Source organism: Agelaius phoeniceus, chromosome 1, assembly GCF_051311805.1.
Source record: "Agelaius phoeniceus isolate bAgePho1 chromosome 1, bAgePho1.hap1, whole genome shotgun sequence".
NCBI lineage: Eukaryota > Metazoa > Chordata > Aves > Passeriformes > Icteridae > Agelaius > Agelaius phoeniceus.
In genome coordinates this window covers 116,927,676-116,946,937 of record NC_135265.1, presented here as the reverse complement: position 1 = coordinate 116,946,937, position 19,262 = coordinate 116,927,676, and the positions used below count along the sequence as shown (strand labels likewise).

At 38.4% G+C, this 19,262-nt stretch overlaps 1 protein-coding gene across 1 annotated transcript in view; it reads left to right on the top strand.

Moving 5' to 3' along the window:
* CA8 (carbonic anhydrase 8) overlaps positions 1–19,262 on the top strand; it is a 51,406-nt gene that overhangs the window by 11,136 nt on the left and 21,008 nt on the right. The window contains exons 4-7 of the mRNA XM_054639669.2: positions 11,671–11,766; positions 14,169–14,231; positions 15,572–15,620; positions 18,231–18,343. Coding sequence (XP_054495644.1) covers positions 11,671–11,766; positions 14,169–14,231; positions 15,572–15,620; positions 18,231–18,343 — 321 coding nt within the window. The remainder of the gene's footprint in view (positions 1–11,670; positions 11,767–14,168; positions 14,232–15,571; positions 15,621–18,230; positions 18,344–19,262) is intronic.

Here is a 19,262-nt window from a genome sequence, read left to right as displayed (position 1 = left end):
GGGCTTCAACTGGCCCTTGTTTTGCTGACTCACATACAGTTTTAATTTTTCAGGAATGCACCTGTGTGCTTTCTAATGTGAATTCCTGAAAGCAGGTGCAAAAACAGGCTGATTTACTTGCACAAATGTGCTTTTATCTTGTCTAACACCTGAAAAAAATTTAAATTAAGCCCTGTGGAAAAAGGTACACAACTTTAGAGGCAGCAAATATGCTACTCTTCTGTGCAAAATCTACAATATATTTATTGGATTGTGGAAGATGTATGAGCTGCCAGACACCAGGTCAAAGAGGAGTAGTGTTAATAGTGTTTACTGAAGCCTCTTTATCTTTTTGTCTGTTTTTTAATAGTCATTTGAGTTTTGTGTGGAGAAGCTCTGTGGCCCATATTCACCTAAACCACTTTTGAGGTGGTGGTTGCAATTATCTGTGATTAGTAACTTCTACCAGGATGGAGAATTTCAGTATTCATTGAAGAAATAAATAGTTCAAACTAAAAATGGCTGAGCAGAACAGGACAAACTAACAGAGAAAAATTTGCAAGAGGAGAAAAGCTGGGAGAAAAGAAGAAAATGAGGAGCACCTGAAGAGAGGAGCACCTCTCTGGGCTCCCCATTCCATCTAATCTCAGTCTTTTAGTCTATTAGCATCAGTTTAGTTCTGCCAGACAGTCTTTGTGTTTTGCCTGCATCAAATTTTCTTGCAGCCCTGCTGGGCTAAGGTGAGATGTTCAGTTGCAGCCTGTTTGGGGGCATTGCATCCTTGTGGAGGCAGGAGTGTAACCTTGGACAGAAGAGCTCTTAGCATACCCCTCCGTGGTAGCCGCAGTACAGCCTCTGACACTTTTAAAAATATGGAATTCTTTTCCATTTCTTGAGCAGATTTACAGCTTTGCCTTCTCCTTAGCTTGACTTTCTTACACAAGTGTCTTGCTGACAGTGCTTGGATTCATGGATATAGAGGTTGCTGTCAGACAACCCTTATAGAAAACTCTGTTCCCCAGCTCTAACAGAATGGCTACTTATGGAGCTGCTGGGGGAGAAGACATTCTGTAGTCTCTTAGCAGATGGGACTTCTGAAGAGGATTTAAACTTAGTTTGGAGCTCAGCAAGATTGCTGCTCAGGTCTTTGCCATTTTTCTTGGCTGTGTGCCCTTGCTGTGATTTGCTTCAGTTGTACATAATTTTCTAATTTCTGCCATGATCCTTGCTGGCACTCTGCATGTATTCTGCTTCAGTTTCCTGCTGCCTTGGTTTTCCTATTTAGTTTTCCTTGGCACTTTGCCCTAACCACTTGGCCTGTTTTACTATCTAAAACTTATCACTTGTTGAAGAAGGGGAAAGGAGATTCCTTATTTTATTGTTTTCCATGCTTCATGCTTGAGTCAGGACCAGTTCCAAGACTGGCCTCAATGCATAAGTAAGTACTCTAAAAACCAGAAGTAATAGCTTTTTGATGCTAGCCCCATTTTGTGTTATTTGTGCTAATGGTGCACTCATGGCCCTCAAGAGGTAAACGATGAAACGTGTAGATCACCTAAGATCTGAAAACCTTAGTAGGATTCCAGAAGTATTTGATGTTGTGCCTGAGTACATCATGAGCACAAATATTATAATCCTTAAAACATCAGTGCAAGGGACATGAGTTCTATTGCTATTGCCAAGGAACTGGTAGGAAACAAATTCAAAGGGATTAAATTGTTTGGCCATGGTCACACATGATGCCTTCTGTAGCAGTGGGGGAGAACTGACTCATGATTCCTAGATGCTTGGATTCTAGTAAGGGTTTCAGATACTGTAGTGTTGGAATACCAACTTGGGTTGTAAATCCTGTTTCAGTAATTTAATCACAGGGCTATCTGATGCCCTAGTCCATAGGCCACACTGTTGTTAATGAGAAAAAGTCATTCCTGATTTTTTACTGTCCCAGCATTAAGCCACATAATGAGCTGAATGGGGCAACAGCTAAAGCATAGCAAAATTTGTGGAGTTCATGGAACTATGGAAGAGAAAAGTATAGCATGCTATTACACAATCTGCAAACTTGAAATTCAAGAGAAAACTGTTGGAGAAGCATTACAAAGTTTATTATTTTAAAGGAAGCTTAGCCAGCATTACAGGAAAGCAAAACCCTGCCTGAGTTTCTTAGAGGAGTGTATTATGGAAGAACAACTGCTCCCTGGATAACAGTCAAGCTTATGACTTAAGAAGATAATATGCAGCTGCAGATTCTCATATCTTAAGACAGGCAATTACCTTTGAAACACAGAGAACTGTGGGATACAAATCAGTTATTAACAAAACATGGTAAATTAACACGGAAGGAGTGTTTTCTATTATGCCTTCATGAGAGAATCTACCATTGAAAATTAAATTGGTGATTTAAAACCTTCCACATATGAACAGTCTGGTTTTAAATCCAAGACAATGGATTGCAGGCAACACTTTGGAACTGAGTATGCTTTTATTAAATGCTTAGTCATATAAATAGCACTTCCAGAATTAAATGCTTAACCTATGGCTCTTTGTGTTTTCTGTCTTGATGATATTGCTAGTCTGTAATAGAATCAACTGTCCATCAAGGTCCAGTCTTTTTTCCAAGCTTCACCCTATCTAAGTATGGAGCTATAAAAGCACATGCAGACATGCACATGCACCCTCTCAGACAGGTAAGAACCCAGAGTGAAGGTAGGCTGGAGAATCTTGCAATAAAACCTTTGCTTTTTTCCTTCCTGACTTTCATATTTCAAAGGAAGGAAAAAAAAAGGCTTGAAAGTATATTTGTTTCTATTAGCATAGGTAAAGGCAGACCCAGGGCACTTCAGCCTGCATGTTTGCTGGGGCCAAACATAGTAGGGAACAATAAGCTGCTCTGTGGTGCTCCTTGCTTTGCACACTGAGCAGAAACTTGGCACAGTGAAGAGTCTGACCTATGAATCTGACAGTAATTACTGTGTAGCTGTTTAGTTTCTTACCATTAGGTTGATATTGAAAGTTGGCAGGACAGGGACATCTTCAGTCCTTTCATGACTTTTTCAGTCCTTTTCTTAGCCTGTATACTTACATTACAGTTAAAAAAAGTTAATTTTGATTAATTCCTGTTTTCTTTTAATCTCTTGTGACTGCCAGTAGACATAAGCTGTGCTTGTGATTTCGTGAAGAAAAAAAAAACCATACAGATGACAAATTTTGTATCCTTGGCTTCCCCTACACCCTATGATGTTTTTGCCAGTGATTTTCCTAAGAAACAGGCAAGCTAATGTTACGTGTCAGTGGCTTCTGTGGGCAAACAAAGACATAGGTAAAAACATCTATGTCGCAGTTGCATTAACCATGAAGATTCCTTTTTTTTCCCCCCACTTTTTTAGACCTTCTGGCTTCTTTTCCCAGAACAGAAAGAAGAGTGCTGGTTGGATTTTTATGGTTCTCATTGCTTTTCTTTGTAGCTTACCCTTTGTTGCTGTTGTGTTTTGAGTTTTTCCATGTACATCAGTACTTCCTGCTGTTAATTTCATTTTTTAAATGAACCAATAGTTCTTTGTGTAAAATGAAATGAGGATGCTGCATGTGATTAGACTTTTCAAAGAGAACAGAGATTCCTGTTTAATATTAGATGTTGCAATGTTTTTATTATTCTGTTATGTAGATACTTCTTTAGTGAGTTTGCCAAAAGAAACTTCAGTAGTGTTTCCTGAGATGCTGCAAATAATTCAATAGTCCCAGGATTCGTTACCTTTTTTGTGGCACATCTGAAGGTATGCCACTCAGTTGCTTAGACTACTTCTGCTTTCACTAGGCTGGCTTGTTTGGAAAGAGAATAGATTTTGAAAGGTATCTTTGCAGTCCTTGCTTCTATGATTCAACAAAAATAACGTTTTTTCCAGCTGTTCTTGTTTCAAAGATGTTCATGGAGAGGAGAGCAACAGTCAGCAAAGGTTCTGGAGTGGTGTCCCAGTCAAGCATACGTTCAGCATGTTTTAATTGTGAATTTAGCTTTTGACCTGAAACATGTAGTATCTCACTCTGTGATTGTGAAGTTGTTTGAACAGGATCTCCAGGATACCTTGTGCTCTGCTCCATCTTGATTTACGTGCACCTAATTTCTCTGATCTTAGATTACAGACTTCTTTGTTCAGGGAATGTCATCTTGTTCTGAACTCACTTGGAGCCTGACAAAGCGCAGACTAGATCTGCTCGATCTTTAACACTTTCAGTAAATTATAACAAGCAGAAGTTGAGCAGAAAGTGTGCTTTCTCCTATGTTATATTAATCGGGAGATTTTTAATACTAACAGTGTTGTCATCTGTGTTCATTGGAACTGCTTTCAATTATGTCTCTTAGTGGTAAACTTAGTGTTGCTTTCAAAGATAGGCAAAGAGTTCCCTTTATTTTTTCATTACATTCCCTAATTTTTTCATTACAATGATCCATGTATGGAATTTTAAAGAGCATTTAAATGATACTGCAATTTAGTGGCATTTTGGCACCTATCCACTACAGAAGCATTGAAAAATTCAAGTATAGAAGCATAAACCAAGTGCACTAATTTATAACCTATTGACATTCTCATCCTCCTCTTCATTTTGCCCAGAGTTCATGATCTACTAATTTGCTTCTATTTGCATTTGCATTTTCAAAGGAAGCATGTTTACGTTGACTGAACTATAGTGTTTAACCATGAAGACTTTATGGGTAATTGTTTCTTTGTTTTGTGGCATGATGTACACGTACTCCTACTTCTCCTAAGACATTTTCAAACAGTCTCTGTATCAGTTCCATTAACTTTATTTTCCTAAACCTCTCCTTCAGGCTGTTAATAACTAACTTTCTGGTTTTTTAATCACTTTTCTGGAAGCTGTGTGCCCTGGTCATATCCTTGGTTTGGTCCCCTTGTGAGGGTTTGGAACTTAATTACTGTATGTTATGGTCACTGCCAACAGCTTAGTCAATTGCTTCCTGAAACAATTCAGTGCCAAGTCAAGTATCAACTCATAAATTCTTGTGCACATGTAAAATAGCAAGACACAATTTTTCCACATTTTGTCCTCCTGAGATGTTGCTTACGCAATATTTGTGCTGTTGAAATTACACATCATTATTGTACAACTAGACTCTGTTGCCTTCCACTATTACTAGCTGAAATCCTGAGCTTCATTTCATCCCTCTCAATCCTGGAAAAAGCCTTCCTGCTGGCTGTAGTTATGTAGCCAGAGTTTGCCATTTTTACTGTTCCCTACTCCACTTTTATGGCATGTTGTGAATGAAACTGGAATGTACTGATCCCTGGCAAACTTGGGTGAGTCCAAGAGAACCTTTGATGTCTCTATAATCTTTAGCAGAGGAATTCTAAAGCTGCTTTAATTTACCTTAGAGATATAGATTTATCCCTGAGACCATGTTTATGGGATCAAAAGAGTATTTCAGCTACCGTCTTTCTCAGCAGTGACAGAAATATCACAAAACCCAGTCTGCTCAGAATTTCCAGACTGACATGTTTTTAGGTGCCCCTTTGATTAAGACATTGTGATGCAGTATTCCCCTATTATTATGTACAGCCTGTATACATTGAAATAAGGATTGGGAAGACATGAGAGCAATGACAAATCTCTCATCCTTGAGAGATCTATTGAGAGGTGCCTTCTATCCTGAAATACTCTTAGACTAAGCAGACTTTTCTGGAGCTTGTGACAGCTGGTGGCATAGCTAACAAGGAATAGCTGTATATCCTAGTTCTGAGCAAAGAACAAAGGTTACTAGAAGATTAATTTACACATGATGCAGCATGCAATGAAGAAAGAAGCTTTTGTAATAATTAGCTTCTCAATCAAGAGTGGAAAAATGCAATGGTTGATAGTGCCAGCTGCACAGTTTCAAGCTGGCACACTGATGATTGTGTCCCAATTCAGATGTTCCTATTGATCTAAAGAGGAATTATTTAAAATTTATGGTCCTCTACTGTGCATAGAGCACAAACAGGAGCCTGTTAAACAGAATAATCCCCCATGTCACAAGCTCTTGCAATATGGGTTATGGTTGCCAATTAAGTTGAGGCAGGACCTGCACCCAGGCTGGGCAGGTGTTTCTTATTGTCTCTTGCTGCCTGAGCTGCCAGTGGTTTTATCAGACCCCTGTAGAGCCTGGTTCTGGTGCCAGGGGGGTCAGGAGGATTTTTGCTGTTGGCACATTTCCTTTTGACTCCTATGGAGCACGAGCTTGGTGCTCTATTCCAAACTGCCTGACTTAACCAGTGGAAACACAGCACATTGAACAACAAATTAGAGTTTCAGTCATTTAGCAGTAAGTATTCATAAAGAAAGCAGAGTATTCATATAACATATGAGCTGCTTTTTATGGTAGCAGGATATTCCAGACTGTCAGGTTCATAGCAAATTTGGAACATTAGGGTCGTACCAGAGTGCAGAAATGCTGGTGCAGAGTTCTTCTTCTCCCTGTACCATTAATCAGATACCTCATACTAGATGATGAGCTGTGATTTATTTCAGGGTGTATTTTCCTGTAAGGAATTAGCGTGTGTCATTTTTGGTCTGACACTTGGGTGACACATGCACAGCAGTAGGTCACAGTAAGGGACAGAGCTAGTAGCAACTTTCCTGATGTTTTAAGAGTCGGGCAAGCTTAGTTGAAAGTAAGCTTGGGTGAAACATGGTCATTCAAACAAGTGGATGACTGAGGAGCTTTGAGAAAGAGGCATCATTCAGGAGTCAGTCATGAGACACTGATTTGGCAGTCACAGGCTCAGAGAATCCTGGGGAGTGCAAAAGAACAAGAGGCAAGGGAGACACAGGTTGCAACAGGAGACATTCTGATTAGGTAGAAGGAGAAATAAATTATGGGGAGGTCAAGCACAGAACAGGTTATCTAGAGAGGTTGTGAGACTTCTATCGTTGGAGATACGCAAAACTTAGTTGGACAAGGACCTGAAAAACCTGATCTGACTTTGAATTAGTAGCTAACTTTGAAGTTGGTGCTGCTGTGGAAGAGTTGAACTTCAGAGGTGACTTCCAACATAAATTATCCTATTGTTATATATTTTATCTGTGAGCTAGGAATGAAGTAAGGTCATCAGCAGAGCTTAAAAGATTGTTTTTGCTCTCAGTGAGCTTTAGACCCTGCAGAATTCCACAGAGCAGCCAGTACCCCAGACAGGGGAAAAATGTAGATTTTTCTAACTGTGTTTTTTATTGAGACACTGGTTTCCAGATCTGATGAACGTGATAGGTCATATACATTGACTCTGATACTTGCCAGAGTCTGTCATCCCAGGACTCCAAATTTGTGTAAAAATCTATCATGAAAGCCTTTTCATATTGACATAGAAGGTATTTCTGTGGTAGAGAAAGAAATAGGTTTAAGGGGCAGGGTTTTAATTTTATGAATGTTTATTGAATTTAAAGCCAGAATCTCAGGTCCTTACTCAGTTAAGAGAAAGTCTTGTTTTGAGACAGGCCCCCTGCTAATGTCTGTCAACTTTTGCTAAATAAGGATTGGGTTCAGTAGCCTTTTGGTTGAGTGGGGTCTGGATGAAAATGGAGAAGTTTCTCAGAATTTGTTCCATACAGAATAATCTTTCCAGGGGGTTTTCTCTGCTACCTGGAATGATTTCTTAATCTTCACTGTGTAGGAGAGCCTCTCCAGCTGTTCACTTCAGAGCAAATCAACTTTATCACCACTTTATTATTATTTGCCTTCATGAGTTTTCAGTTTATCTGATTCTAATGAAGCCTCTACTACAATTCTTTGATTTACAGCTGTAATATTAAAAGGCCCAAAATTATGGTTCTTTCAAGAGAAAAGTGGATTTTTTGAGTGCTAAGGATTTTCTGATAACTTTCTGATTATTTTGTAAAAATATACTGTCTGGCATGTCAAGCCAGTCCCGGATAATCAGTAATAGCATAGCTGACTCATTTTGGCTGTGTAGAACCATCAGAACTGCAAAGCATCAAAACATTACCTGACAAGGTGAGCAGAGCCTTTCCTGCCACACTGACACGTGTGGCTGCTTTGTACTCTGAATGAAAACCACACAATGGGAAGCTGCCAATGCACTGTAACTGATTGTTTAAAAAAAGCCCTGCATGGTTATGTTCACATCAGGGGCTGGCACCCCTTGTGACTGAGCACTTTTCAAACGGCTGTCTCAAATAGATTTAAAAATGAAGGTTACTAAAATACAGAACATTGTTAGCCTCTGTGATTATTCCTAGTTGTGAGGTACAGAGGCATGGATATGACGTTGTCCATGTGCGTGGGCATTATATCATTGTGACAGTTTCAAGATTTGTGAAAGCACTGTGGTCTTTCCTTTGTGCACATCTGATTCCCATAAATATTAACAAGAGTTATAGGCCATGGTTTTTGTGGTCTGTACTCTCAGGAGTTCAGATTTTGTAATGTTTGTAGACGTGTTGCCATCTTTTTTTTGGAAAACTGTTGTCTGATGTTTATATCTGGTGTTACATTACAAATAAAAAAGAACACACAAAAGTCAGTACAGCTCTAGAATGCAGGATGAAACATGATTTTAAAAACCCACAGGCTTTACGACAAGCATTTACTACTTCCTTGCTACCTCACTTTCTGAATTACTTTTTCATGTACTCACCCAGCCATGCTTTGAGCTACATTTTTCTTGCTTTGTAGAAGAAATAATTTGACTTCCATTTATTTAAGTGCATAACCTAATGTGTTTAATTATTTGACTGTGCATGCATGGTCTTATAGAGTTAAATGACACGTTGGCCTGATGTTTGGAAATATAATGGTATTAATTATTATTTTCCATTAGGTTGCCTTTCTAATTTCAGTTTGTAAATCACTAATGATAGAACATTTTCTGTGAAGAGCTAATTCTGAATATCACCTTGAGTCAGGACATGGGAAGGTAACAAATACACTGCAGTGTGTCCAGTGTGCTGTTGTTAGCACTACAAATAAGGGGTGCTATGTAGAAAGAACATATGAGCCTGACCACTTTTTTTGTTGCACTCCCCAGTCATCTACTGTCATGGGTTTAGGAGTGCTCTCTACCTGTTTTCTTTGGTGTTTATGACAGCAAGTTTGCAACCTGCTGTGTGCAAAATATATCACTAATCCACTGTAATTATGGCCACCTTTAACACTATTATGGCCATCTTTAAACACAGATCAGAAGTTCATTCTACGTTGGGTGTTAGCAGCCCAGTACAAAATGATGGATCTTGTTCCAAGGACCCTACCATGGAATTTAAACATCCTTGAGCAGAGCCTCAAAGTTACAGAAACCTTTAGACCAGAAAGTACTGATTGCCTATTTTTCAGTACCTTTAGTGATGTTGATTACTAAACCTGAACCCAGTCTGGAGGTGTCACCATTACCTTTACATATATACATACTGCTGCACAGACTAATTCTAGAGTTCTTAACATTTTATAGCATTACACAGAAGTTTTGGTGTCATTTTTCTAGGTGATGCAGCCTTATCATAGGGAAATCTGTGCCCTGATGAACCTGCTGCTTAAGATAAGACAGTGTGTTTCTGGATAAACTGGGGTCATTGCTTGAACAATTTGAAGTGCTTGTTCATTTTCCTCTTTCTGGGGTTCAGCATTTTCCTTTTGGATCTGTTTAGAGAAAACGTGCTGTTGTCAGAATGCAGACAGATTAGACTTCCCCTCCAAGGGAATGTAACACTGCCATCCCCACTGTAGTCACCACAAACAATTTTTCTTTCACATTTCCCTCTTAACATCAGGATTTTGGTGTGGACTGTGGGACTCCGTGATCCCCCTCTAGTGGGGAGCTGGTGTGAACACCAGGCTCTTCTGGAGAGACCTCAGAGACTGAAATCACATTATTTGATCCTCTGGCTTTAAAATCCAACGGCAAATCAAATGTGTAACAAAGCTTTTTAGTAGTGATAAAATGCACACAACCAAGTTAATCCATGGGCTTAGTTCTAACAGGGAGCATTTTTATGTCTAGAAGTTTTGTAGCTGTGGACAAATAGATTATTTATATTAGTGTTCTCATGTAAAAATGATTTATTGCATTTGCTAAGAAAAGTGTTTAGTTTTTTTGCCACGGCAGATGCCTTTGATCAAAATGAATAAAATTACTTGTGTGATAATCTGGAATTTAATTCAATTTAAAATATGTTCATTTAAAAGTTTGTATTTACTTTTGGAATAACAGTCATCAAGAGGAGTACCTAAAATTCATATTGGAAATGAATAAGTGGAGAGGGATTGCTTGAAAAACTGGTATTCTGAAATGCTGAGATGCCTGAATGAGCTCCTGTTGTGTAAAGGGCAATAAGCATTTCACAGAGGCTTTTTCTGCACAGAAATAAAAAAAAAGAATTGGAAGGTACACTGTTTTAAAAACTCATTTTGCTGAAGGTGGAAACAATGTTAGCTATAAAAATGACATTTTAACTTCTTAGACACATGACTGAACAAAACATTGAGCATAATTTTACAATGGAAATTAAGTCTAAGAGTTGGCAGATAAACTTCAAAGCAGCTGTGCTTAGGATATTGAAGCTCTACAGTGTTATCAGACCTAGGCACAGAGATTACATTTACATTTATTTCTGGAAAAACTCACATTCAAAATGCTCCTTCCCTTCCCTTCCCTTCCCTTCCCTTCCCTTCCCTTCCCTTCCCTTCCCTTCCCTTCCCTTCCCTTCCCTTCCCTTCCCTTCCCTTCCCTTCCCTTCCCTTCCCTTCCCTTCCCTTCCCTTCCCTTCCCTTCCCTTCCCTTCCCTTCCCTTCCCTTCCCTTCCCTTCCCTTCCCTTCCCTTCCCTTCCCTTCCCTTCCCTTCCCTTCCCTTCCCTTCCCTCCCTCTCCTTCCCAACTGTCACTGTTTTCCAGCACTTTTCTCTTCCCCCTCATCTCCCTCCCCTCCCTTCTTTCTTCCCTTTCCAACTTCCTGCTAGTCTGTCTTCCAGCACTTTTCTCAAACACTACTTCCCAGATGTTGTGACACTTCACCACAACAGACTTTGCATTTACTATCCAGCGTCCACTGCCTCCCATGTATTCCTGCATTAGCTCCTTTGCTCTTTACCACCTCTTTCTTTCATCCTTACCCCTAAGGTGATCCTCAAGCCACTTTTCTCTGCTTGACTTTTTCTGTGTTTAACCTTTTCTGAAATCACTTCTACTCTTACTACTGACATTTGAATGATTTGTCTTGGGAGGTAGCGTGTGAGACAAGTGGCATTGTGATAGTACAGTCAGTCAGTCTAATGTGTGTTTGGACAGCCTATGTCCATAATAATTCTCCTACCCTGAGAGAGAGCTGGCTGGCTGAGGGGCAATGTTGGTGGATTTCATTAGCTGACATTATTTCAGCATTCAGATTGAGAGAGTTGTTGAATCATCATTACTATAGCCATTCACACCTTTGATGTAGATTTTTGGTAACTGGCTGTACATCACTTTATTTGCAACTTTATCTTTTTTTTTCCCTTGGTGTTCCTGATATTTACAATATGTACTATCTTAAGTAAATCCACTTATCCCTGCATGCACAGCCATGAGCATGCACATATGTGTAGTCATGCATGTGCACACACAACATGCTTTGTTAATTGATGTTAATTGCTGGTGGTTTTAATTACAAAACATATTTCTCTATTGCTCTGTTTGCACTGCTTTGTTTCAGCTTCATCTCATGCACTGGAACTCCACACTGTACAGCAGCATTGATGAGGCAGTAGGGAAGAAGCACGGCATAGCTATTATTGCTTTGTTTGTGCAGGTAAGTTTCCTGTGTTACACTTGTTATGATGCACTGCCATTTGTCTGAGGATAATGAGGTCCTTTCCATGTTATTTAATTTTTAGTGATTTCATGAAAGAAAACAATGTATGACTGCCGGTATTCTATTTGCAAGATATTTTTCAGTCATGTCTCCTATATGTGTGCTAAGCAATCAGTTCTTGTTTGAACAGGATATTGGAAGTATGTTCATTAAAGAAGGGATAATAGATTGTTAGGTACCTTTTTGGGACTCTGACTATAAGCAGACATCCAATCTTCATTCCCTGAGAGCAGAATGAGGGCTGTCAGGAGGGACAAGTGCTTCACTATCTCTGTGATGTATTTCTCTTAATTCCTGGCTGGGTCTGCTGTTCAGGGGTTGAGGAAATAGACAGAGGAGAGGAGGAAAGATTGAAGAAAAGGCCTACAAAGCCATTGGCAGTGCTGAAAACTGGTAGTAAAATTGTGCTTTCCTGAACACAGGGACAAGTGTGTTTCTGCACACAGGACAAATGTGTGGTGGAGTTGTATCACTTCTCCAGAGACTGAGAGTGTTAACAAGACTTGCCAGAGACCCTCAGAAAAGCCTGCAATGAGGAGGCTTAAAGCTTCCTGGGGACAAGGTGTAATGAAATCTGGGAAGTTAGCACTATAATCTAATTGCTGTTGAAGGTTTTTCAAGGTCTGCACCCTATAAAGATTTTCAGTTTTAGTCCTCAAATACCAGATTCTCATCTTCCTCATGAGAAATGGCAAACTGTTTTATTTAAATGGGTTTGGAGGAAGAGGTTTAAAGTTCATCCTTAGATCAAATGGATTTTCTTGCACTGTGATATTATTAATTTGTCATATTTCATAACGAGTTTATGAGTGCCTTTGAGCTTTACCTCTGAATTTGAAGGTGCATTGGTTACCATCTCAACACTCAGATAGAACTGCTAAAAATGGAAGTTAGAAAGTCTTCAGCTTTGTGTCCTAGAGGGCTGTGTGATAATTGCTTATGTAAGTCACCTTCTCATTCCAGCAGAGGTAACCTTCGAGTCAGTTAGAAAGTTATATATAAGTTCTTAAATAAATTTGAAACTTCAATGATACATTTTCCATTTCTGGTCTGTCACCCATATCAGTGTTCATAAGCATTCCAAAAAGGCTTCTTCATTAGCCAAGAAAGGCATAATTACAACTGTCCAAGGAAAAATAATATTTAAGCTGTTTATTAACAAACAGGGAGAGGAAATTTGGTGACCATTTTTTTCTCGGTAAAGGCATGGAAAAATAATTTTGTACCATGGTTCTCAAAATACATTATTTTAAGGTCAATGAAAATATTTTCACTGATTTAGGTGACAGCCCTTGGGGATTATTAATTTAGAAGCAGCATCTTTGAAGTGATTTAAATATCTATTACGCACTTTGAAAAGTTTGAAATTGAAATTCCATTCTGAAACAAAAGAAAATGCTCTTAAATTCTTAGAAGTAACAAAGTACCTTTTGTTGACATTCAGCTGTTTCCTTCCAGTGGCTACTGTGTCATTCTATTAGAAGAGAAACAAAAAGCAAACAAATTTTTCAGGGTCTAGCTCTCCCATTCTCACTCATGCTGGTTTATTTCCTCACCTTGTATTTGTACGTGTTGGCAAAGAAATCAAGGGGAAGGCCATTCTGCCTCTCCTGATTTTGTTCTGAAGGTAAAACTAGGATCCTGGAATGGGTGATTTGAGTCAGAAGCAGCTGAGTTTAGTGTGCAGAGTGAGCAACATCCATATAAAATTAGAATCCCTCATCTCAGTGTGTTTCTTTAGAGCCTCACAGGCATTCAGTAGAGGCAGTGCTGCAGCCTGGCTTTCACTGGCACGATCCCAGAGATGCTGTGGGAGAGGGAATCTGCTGTTCTGTGCTCTGCAGGCAGGAAAAAACTCTACTGAGCTTCAGAGATACCTTGGGCCAGATTTGCAATGCTATGGGAACAAATTCAAAAATTTTCTGTTATGCTTGTTCACTCTGTTCCTTTCTGTGTACTTTTCTGACAAAAACTGGTAAAGGACAAACTGTATCCTTGGCATCTATATGCCACCATAGTGCATGATCTTGACTCCACATAGAGCAGGTTCTGCACATCAGGGTTAATAAAAACCCCACCAGACTTAATTATGACTCTTTCTCTTGTTCTGTGAGTTTGTCTCTGCTTTAAAGTTATTTAAGCCCTGTTTACTTTTGGCTGGTGGTTTTATAATGATTTAATTTTTTGGACTTGTCACGTATCAGTGTATTTGATTAAAACAAGGTTGTGTTGCTAAACTAAAAACAGCTATAGTACTTACTGTGCTGGTTGACCTGAGTATTGCCTCAGTTTCTGAAATACCAAGATACTGAAATTCACCTTTGCTTGCTGTATTTCAGATAGGAAAAGAGCATGTGGGCCTAAAGGCTGTAACTGAAATTCTTCAGGATATCCAGTACAAGGTAAGGCATTGTCTGAAGCAATCCTTCCTTTAAGGACCAGAGAGAAAGTAAGCAAAGGGTCTGTAGGGAGCCAAGAGAAAGATTTCAGATGTGTCTGTGGTAAAACCACATATAAAAGCCATCATTTGGTGGCCAGCATGAAAACCTCAGTGTTTTATTCATATAATATTATTCAGCTAATATGTATTTTTTGTACTTTCTTTTTCTGGTGGCCAGAAAGTTTGATCTATACCAGTAACTGCTTGCAAGTCCTACATTTTCAGTGATTTTCATGGAGTCAGTGTGAGTGCAAGCACTGCAACATGCTTAGTGAACACCAGCAGCCATGTCTCCAAACTTGCCTGGTTTTAATTTGCAGAGGAAAACTACTGATAAACTGAGCACCCATATTAGCTTGTAGGGAAATCAGCAAAAACACAATGCCAACTTGTCAAGTGGATTATGTCTGGGGATCCTGAAGGCCAGGTAGTAATCCTAGCAGGACTGAGGAGATTTGAGTGCTCTCCAAAATGTTGACACTATCTTAAATTACCTTGGGCAAGTTACTTTCAACTCTTTGCTTCATGATCTGTAACATAGAAATAATAATATATTCTTTTGATTTTAAAAGGATTTTGAGATGTATTGATGACACATATTTTTATTGGTCTGAAAAGATTACCATTCACTTCAGCAGATGCCGAAGTGTAGAAAAATTAGAAAGGAATTGCAATATTTTAGTCAAATAATATATGGTAAACTTCAGGCATGATGTTTAATATTATAAATTCCTTATTTATGAAAGTATCAGAGAAAACAATAGTGTATGGAACTCTAATTTCATTACTGAGACAACAGCCAAGCAGAGAAAGGTCATGAAAGGCCTCACCATTGTGTTACTGTGTTATAATGGTGCCTCCCAAAGGATCAGCATCAAACACACTTTGGCATACATAACATTTTTGTGTATTAAGAATATGGGACCAGCATTATTTTGTTAAGGTTATCCACATCAGTTAAGTAAAGCTCACTTTAGCCCTTGGTTTTTTATATGAAACCCCTGAATTTTGTGTAGAGAATTTCAAGGCTGGGACCTGAAAGAAGTCCAGGTGCTAAAGGCAGAAAGTTAACAAATTGCTGGAATAAGCTTAAAAATGAAATAAAAAATAGGATAAAAAAACATGTTTGTGTAGCTGAAAGGACAAATGCAATGATAACTAAATGGGTGCTCTTAGTGAGGTTGCTTTCCACAGGAATTCAAGGCTTACTGGTAAAAGAACACAGAATGTGTTTTACCTCGGTATTCATCAGCATTTTAATTAGAAGCTAGAGATGAGATTGACTTGTATTCATTTTTTCAGGGAAAGTCCAAAACAATACCCTGTTTTAATCCCAACTCTTTATTGCCAGGTAGGTGCCTTTGCTTACTTTTGTGTGTGTGGATTAGTAGCTGATAGCAGGGGCTGAGACAATCTTAATCTAAAGCCTAAACTGCAAGCCTGAGTGTGTCCCATAAGGTGGTAGTGCATTTTGGTGATGCACATCCTAACAGGGATGGTGGTGAATTCCCATTGGAATTTACTGTAAATCTGCACCTTTGCCATGTGAGTGGGATGCAATTCTGTAGTCTGTGCACTGCTGACAACACCCTGGCTAGCTTTGATGAGATTTATCCACCCATCCAGAGAGACAGCTGTGTGTATTCATTTCTCTGCTTGGGCATAAAATAGGAAGTGTAAGGCTACCCACTTAACAACGTAATTTTTTTGGCAGAATCAAAAGACAATGCCATTATGCAATGACAGTTGTACAGCAAAAAAGGAGAAGTAACAAAGGGAGGCAAATTCAAACTTACATAGCTAAAATTAGAGAGTAACAGTAAGAAATGTGACTTTAAAAAAACATTTCTAAAGAGAAATGTTTCTGCAAGGAATCCATTTGAGCTAAACTCTGCCATAGTGGCAAGATCTTTAATTTTTCAAAGTAGCCCAGGTCTACATTAAACGATAATAAGTATATTAAAAGAATATTGTCCAAGTTGCAAAGTCAAGTCTCAGCTATTAGGAATTGCAGGAATTAAGGCAGCCTGTGCCTCTCATGCATATCCATTATGAAACATCACCTGATTGCATGACCATAAGCTATTTTTTACAGGACCCCTGCCTCACAGTTCCTGTTTGATTCTGATCAAGCCACATAAACAAAAATGCTCACAAGTCATCTCTAACTATGTGTTCCTCATTTTCCAGGTGCCCGACTTGAGATCATGGGGTCTGATTTGCAGAAGTGCTGAGTGCTTACACCTCCAAGAGAAGTCAATGGGAGCAGTGCTCTGACTGTATTATGTGCTATAGAAAGTTAAATACTCTGAGAAATCAGGTTCTAAGCATGTCATATTGAACACCTCAAATGAATAGATGCATTTGACCTCATCTTCTCTACCTCAGTTCCCCAGCTGTAAAGTGAGGGGATAATCTATCCTTCCTGACCACTCAGGGGTATGGGAGGAAAATTTAATTCATTTAAGCTCTCAGGCACTGGAGAAATGAGTGTATTAGAAATATGAAAAATGAGAAAATATTCTAACAAGCAGGATTTCAATAGCATAGGATAAAGAATTCCAAATGCCTCGTATTGTACTGAGAATTCTAAACAATATTATGTACTTTTCAAAACAAAATCATCTGTCTTTGCAAGTAAACAATGAAAGGTTTTCCAGAAAAGACACACATGATCATGTGACAGCACTGTATTGTGATGCATGCACAGGATGGGCTGAATTAATTCTTGCAGTTCTTAACTTTTGAGTGTTTAATAATGCAACTTGCTGTCAATGGATTTGCTACATAATTTCCAAGCTGAGAAAGAAAATTGCACCAACAAAACAAAATCAATTTGCTGACAATCACAGGCTTCATTAGGAAAATTTAATTCTACTGATATTCCTCCGAGCTAGTAGTGAAATGACAGTAACAGGTTAGTTCCACCAAGCAGGTTTATTTGTTTCCAGTATCCCATTCTGTCCTTGTCAAGCTAGTCACAACCTTCCCCCTGGCTCTCCATGCCATGATTAACCACCCTTTTCTCCAGTTTCTCTCTAGGTTTAGTTTTTGAGAAACCCTCTTTTACAGTCAGGCAGTTTCCTCTCCTTTTTTAGGCAGTTTTCTCTTCTTTTTTTAGTACTTTTTAGGCTGTATGGCCTACCGCAGCAAAACGAAGCCCTGTGTTGTCTCATTTATGAAGTGTAGTGTGATTGAAATCTATGAGAAATTAAAATTAAAATCATGAAAATCAAATGTGTTTTATGTAGAGTAAAACTCTGCATGCACAAAATATTGTACATTTTCTTCAGTGACAACTGTTTATCCTAACAGTTATTTATAAACCTAATAATAAATATATAAACTTAAAGAATTATGTCATTATAAGGTAAACCTTGATGTTTTTCCCCCCTCTGAAATTCAACTCACTTTTGCAAAGGTAGGAAGCACCATTTCATCTCAAAAACTATGTCACCAGAATTGCAAAGTGAAAAGTTTTTCTTCAGCTGAATTTTCATTGATTTTTTTTTTCTAAAAAATGAAATAAAATTAGTTCTTGAGACATATCCTAAATGTAGAAGTCAGTTAAAATTCAATCACCACAGACCCTCTGCATTCAAAATACGTGTCTTTTTAGCTTTTGACATTAACAGGAATTCCTTTATTCCCATAATATTGCTTATTTGCTGTGTTAATTTAAAGAGCTCTGTGCACTTGTTATTTTTCACATCTACCAAGTGGCATTTCACATCTAAAATGCACATCTGCAGGGTTACTTACTGTAATATAATGACCAACAGCTCATATACATTCATATGAGGAAGTAGTGGGCAGTGCTTGGCAGGTTATAAATTCACACTTTAGCTTCTGCTTACTAACTCTGTCATGCGAGCGAGCCCACAGCTGTCATAAGCTGTCACTGAAAAACACCATTAACTTCCTAATAGTCATTAAAATTCCACATTTCTTATGGTTTCAGATCCTCTTCTGCGTGACTACTGGGTGTATGAGGGCTCTCTAACCATTCCACCCTGCAGTGAAGGTGTCACCTGGATATTATTTCGCTATCCTTTGACTGTGTCCCAAGTGCAGGTAACAGCTGTGCTTAAATTGACCTTGGAATATGGTTATGAGCTAAAGGTTATAGCGTGCAAATGTATATATCAAAATGTTATGTCTGTTCTCCTTAAAGATCCCATTAGATCAGTACATGGCTTTTCAAGTAAAGGTTAAACCTTTTGAGTCACTGGAAGCAACGCAAAGGTCAGAGATGAAAAACCTTGTTATCATATATCATCTGCATTTAAAATAATTCTTATATTTTAGTCAACAAAAAAGAAAAAAGGGACTCAATGGGCAAAAGAAATTCAATTCTTTGTAATTGTATGCTTTCAAATATCACTGCTTTTTAATGTTAAAGGGAAAAAAAAAAGCACAGGGAGGCACTACATCCTGAAGAATGAAAAACGCTAATGTAGTACAGATTGGCTAGATTGCATTGAACTGTATTTAATTTATCTGGCTCTTTTTAAATTCAGTTTTATAATAAATGTCAAATGGAAGCTACCTATTTAAATTTGATTTCACACGTATGTATTTTAAAATGTTTGGGGTTTTTTCCTTAAATTAAATCTACCAGTTCTGAGCCTTTCTATGTACAATTTTTCAAATCTGTCTACAAATAATCCCAGTAAAAACAATGAAAGCTCCTGATGAATATTCTCCCACAGTCTGTGAATCCCGACTGGAAGAGTGTGCATTTAATTTAAGTGAACATATCTAGAACCCCTGAAGCTGAATGCATTCATTTTCATTGCCTGCTCTGAAGCATGTGAAAAAAGTATAAAAGGTGATAAATTCAGATTTCAATTATTTCAGCTTTAATAATTTAAAATTTTGCTAGTGATGCCAGCACAATTTTTAACATCTTTAAGAATTTAAAATTGGCAGCATTTCTTGTTTTATGGAAACTGAATTCTGGGTCTAATCATAGGATAAAAGCAATAGCTCC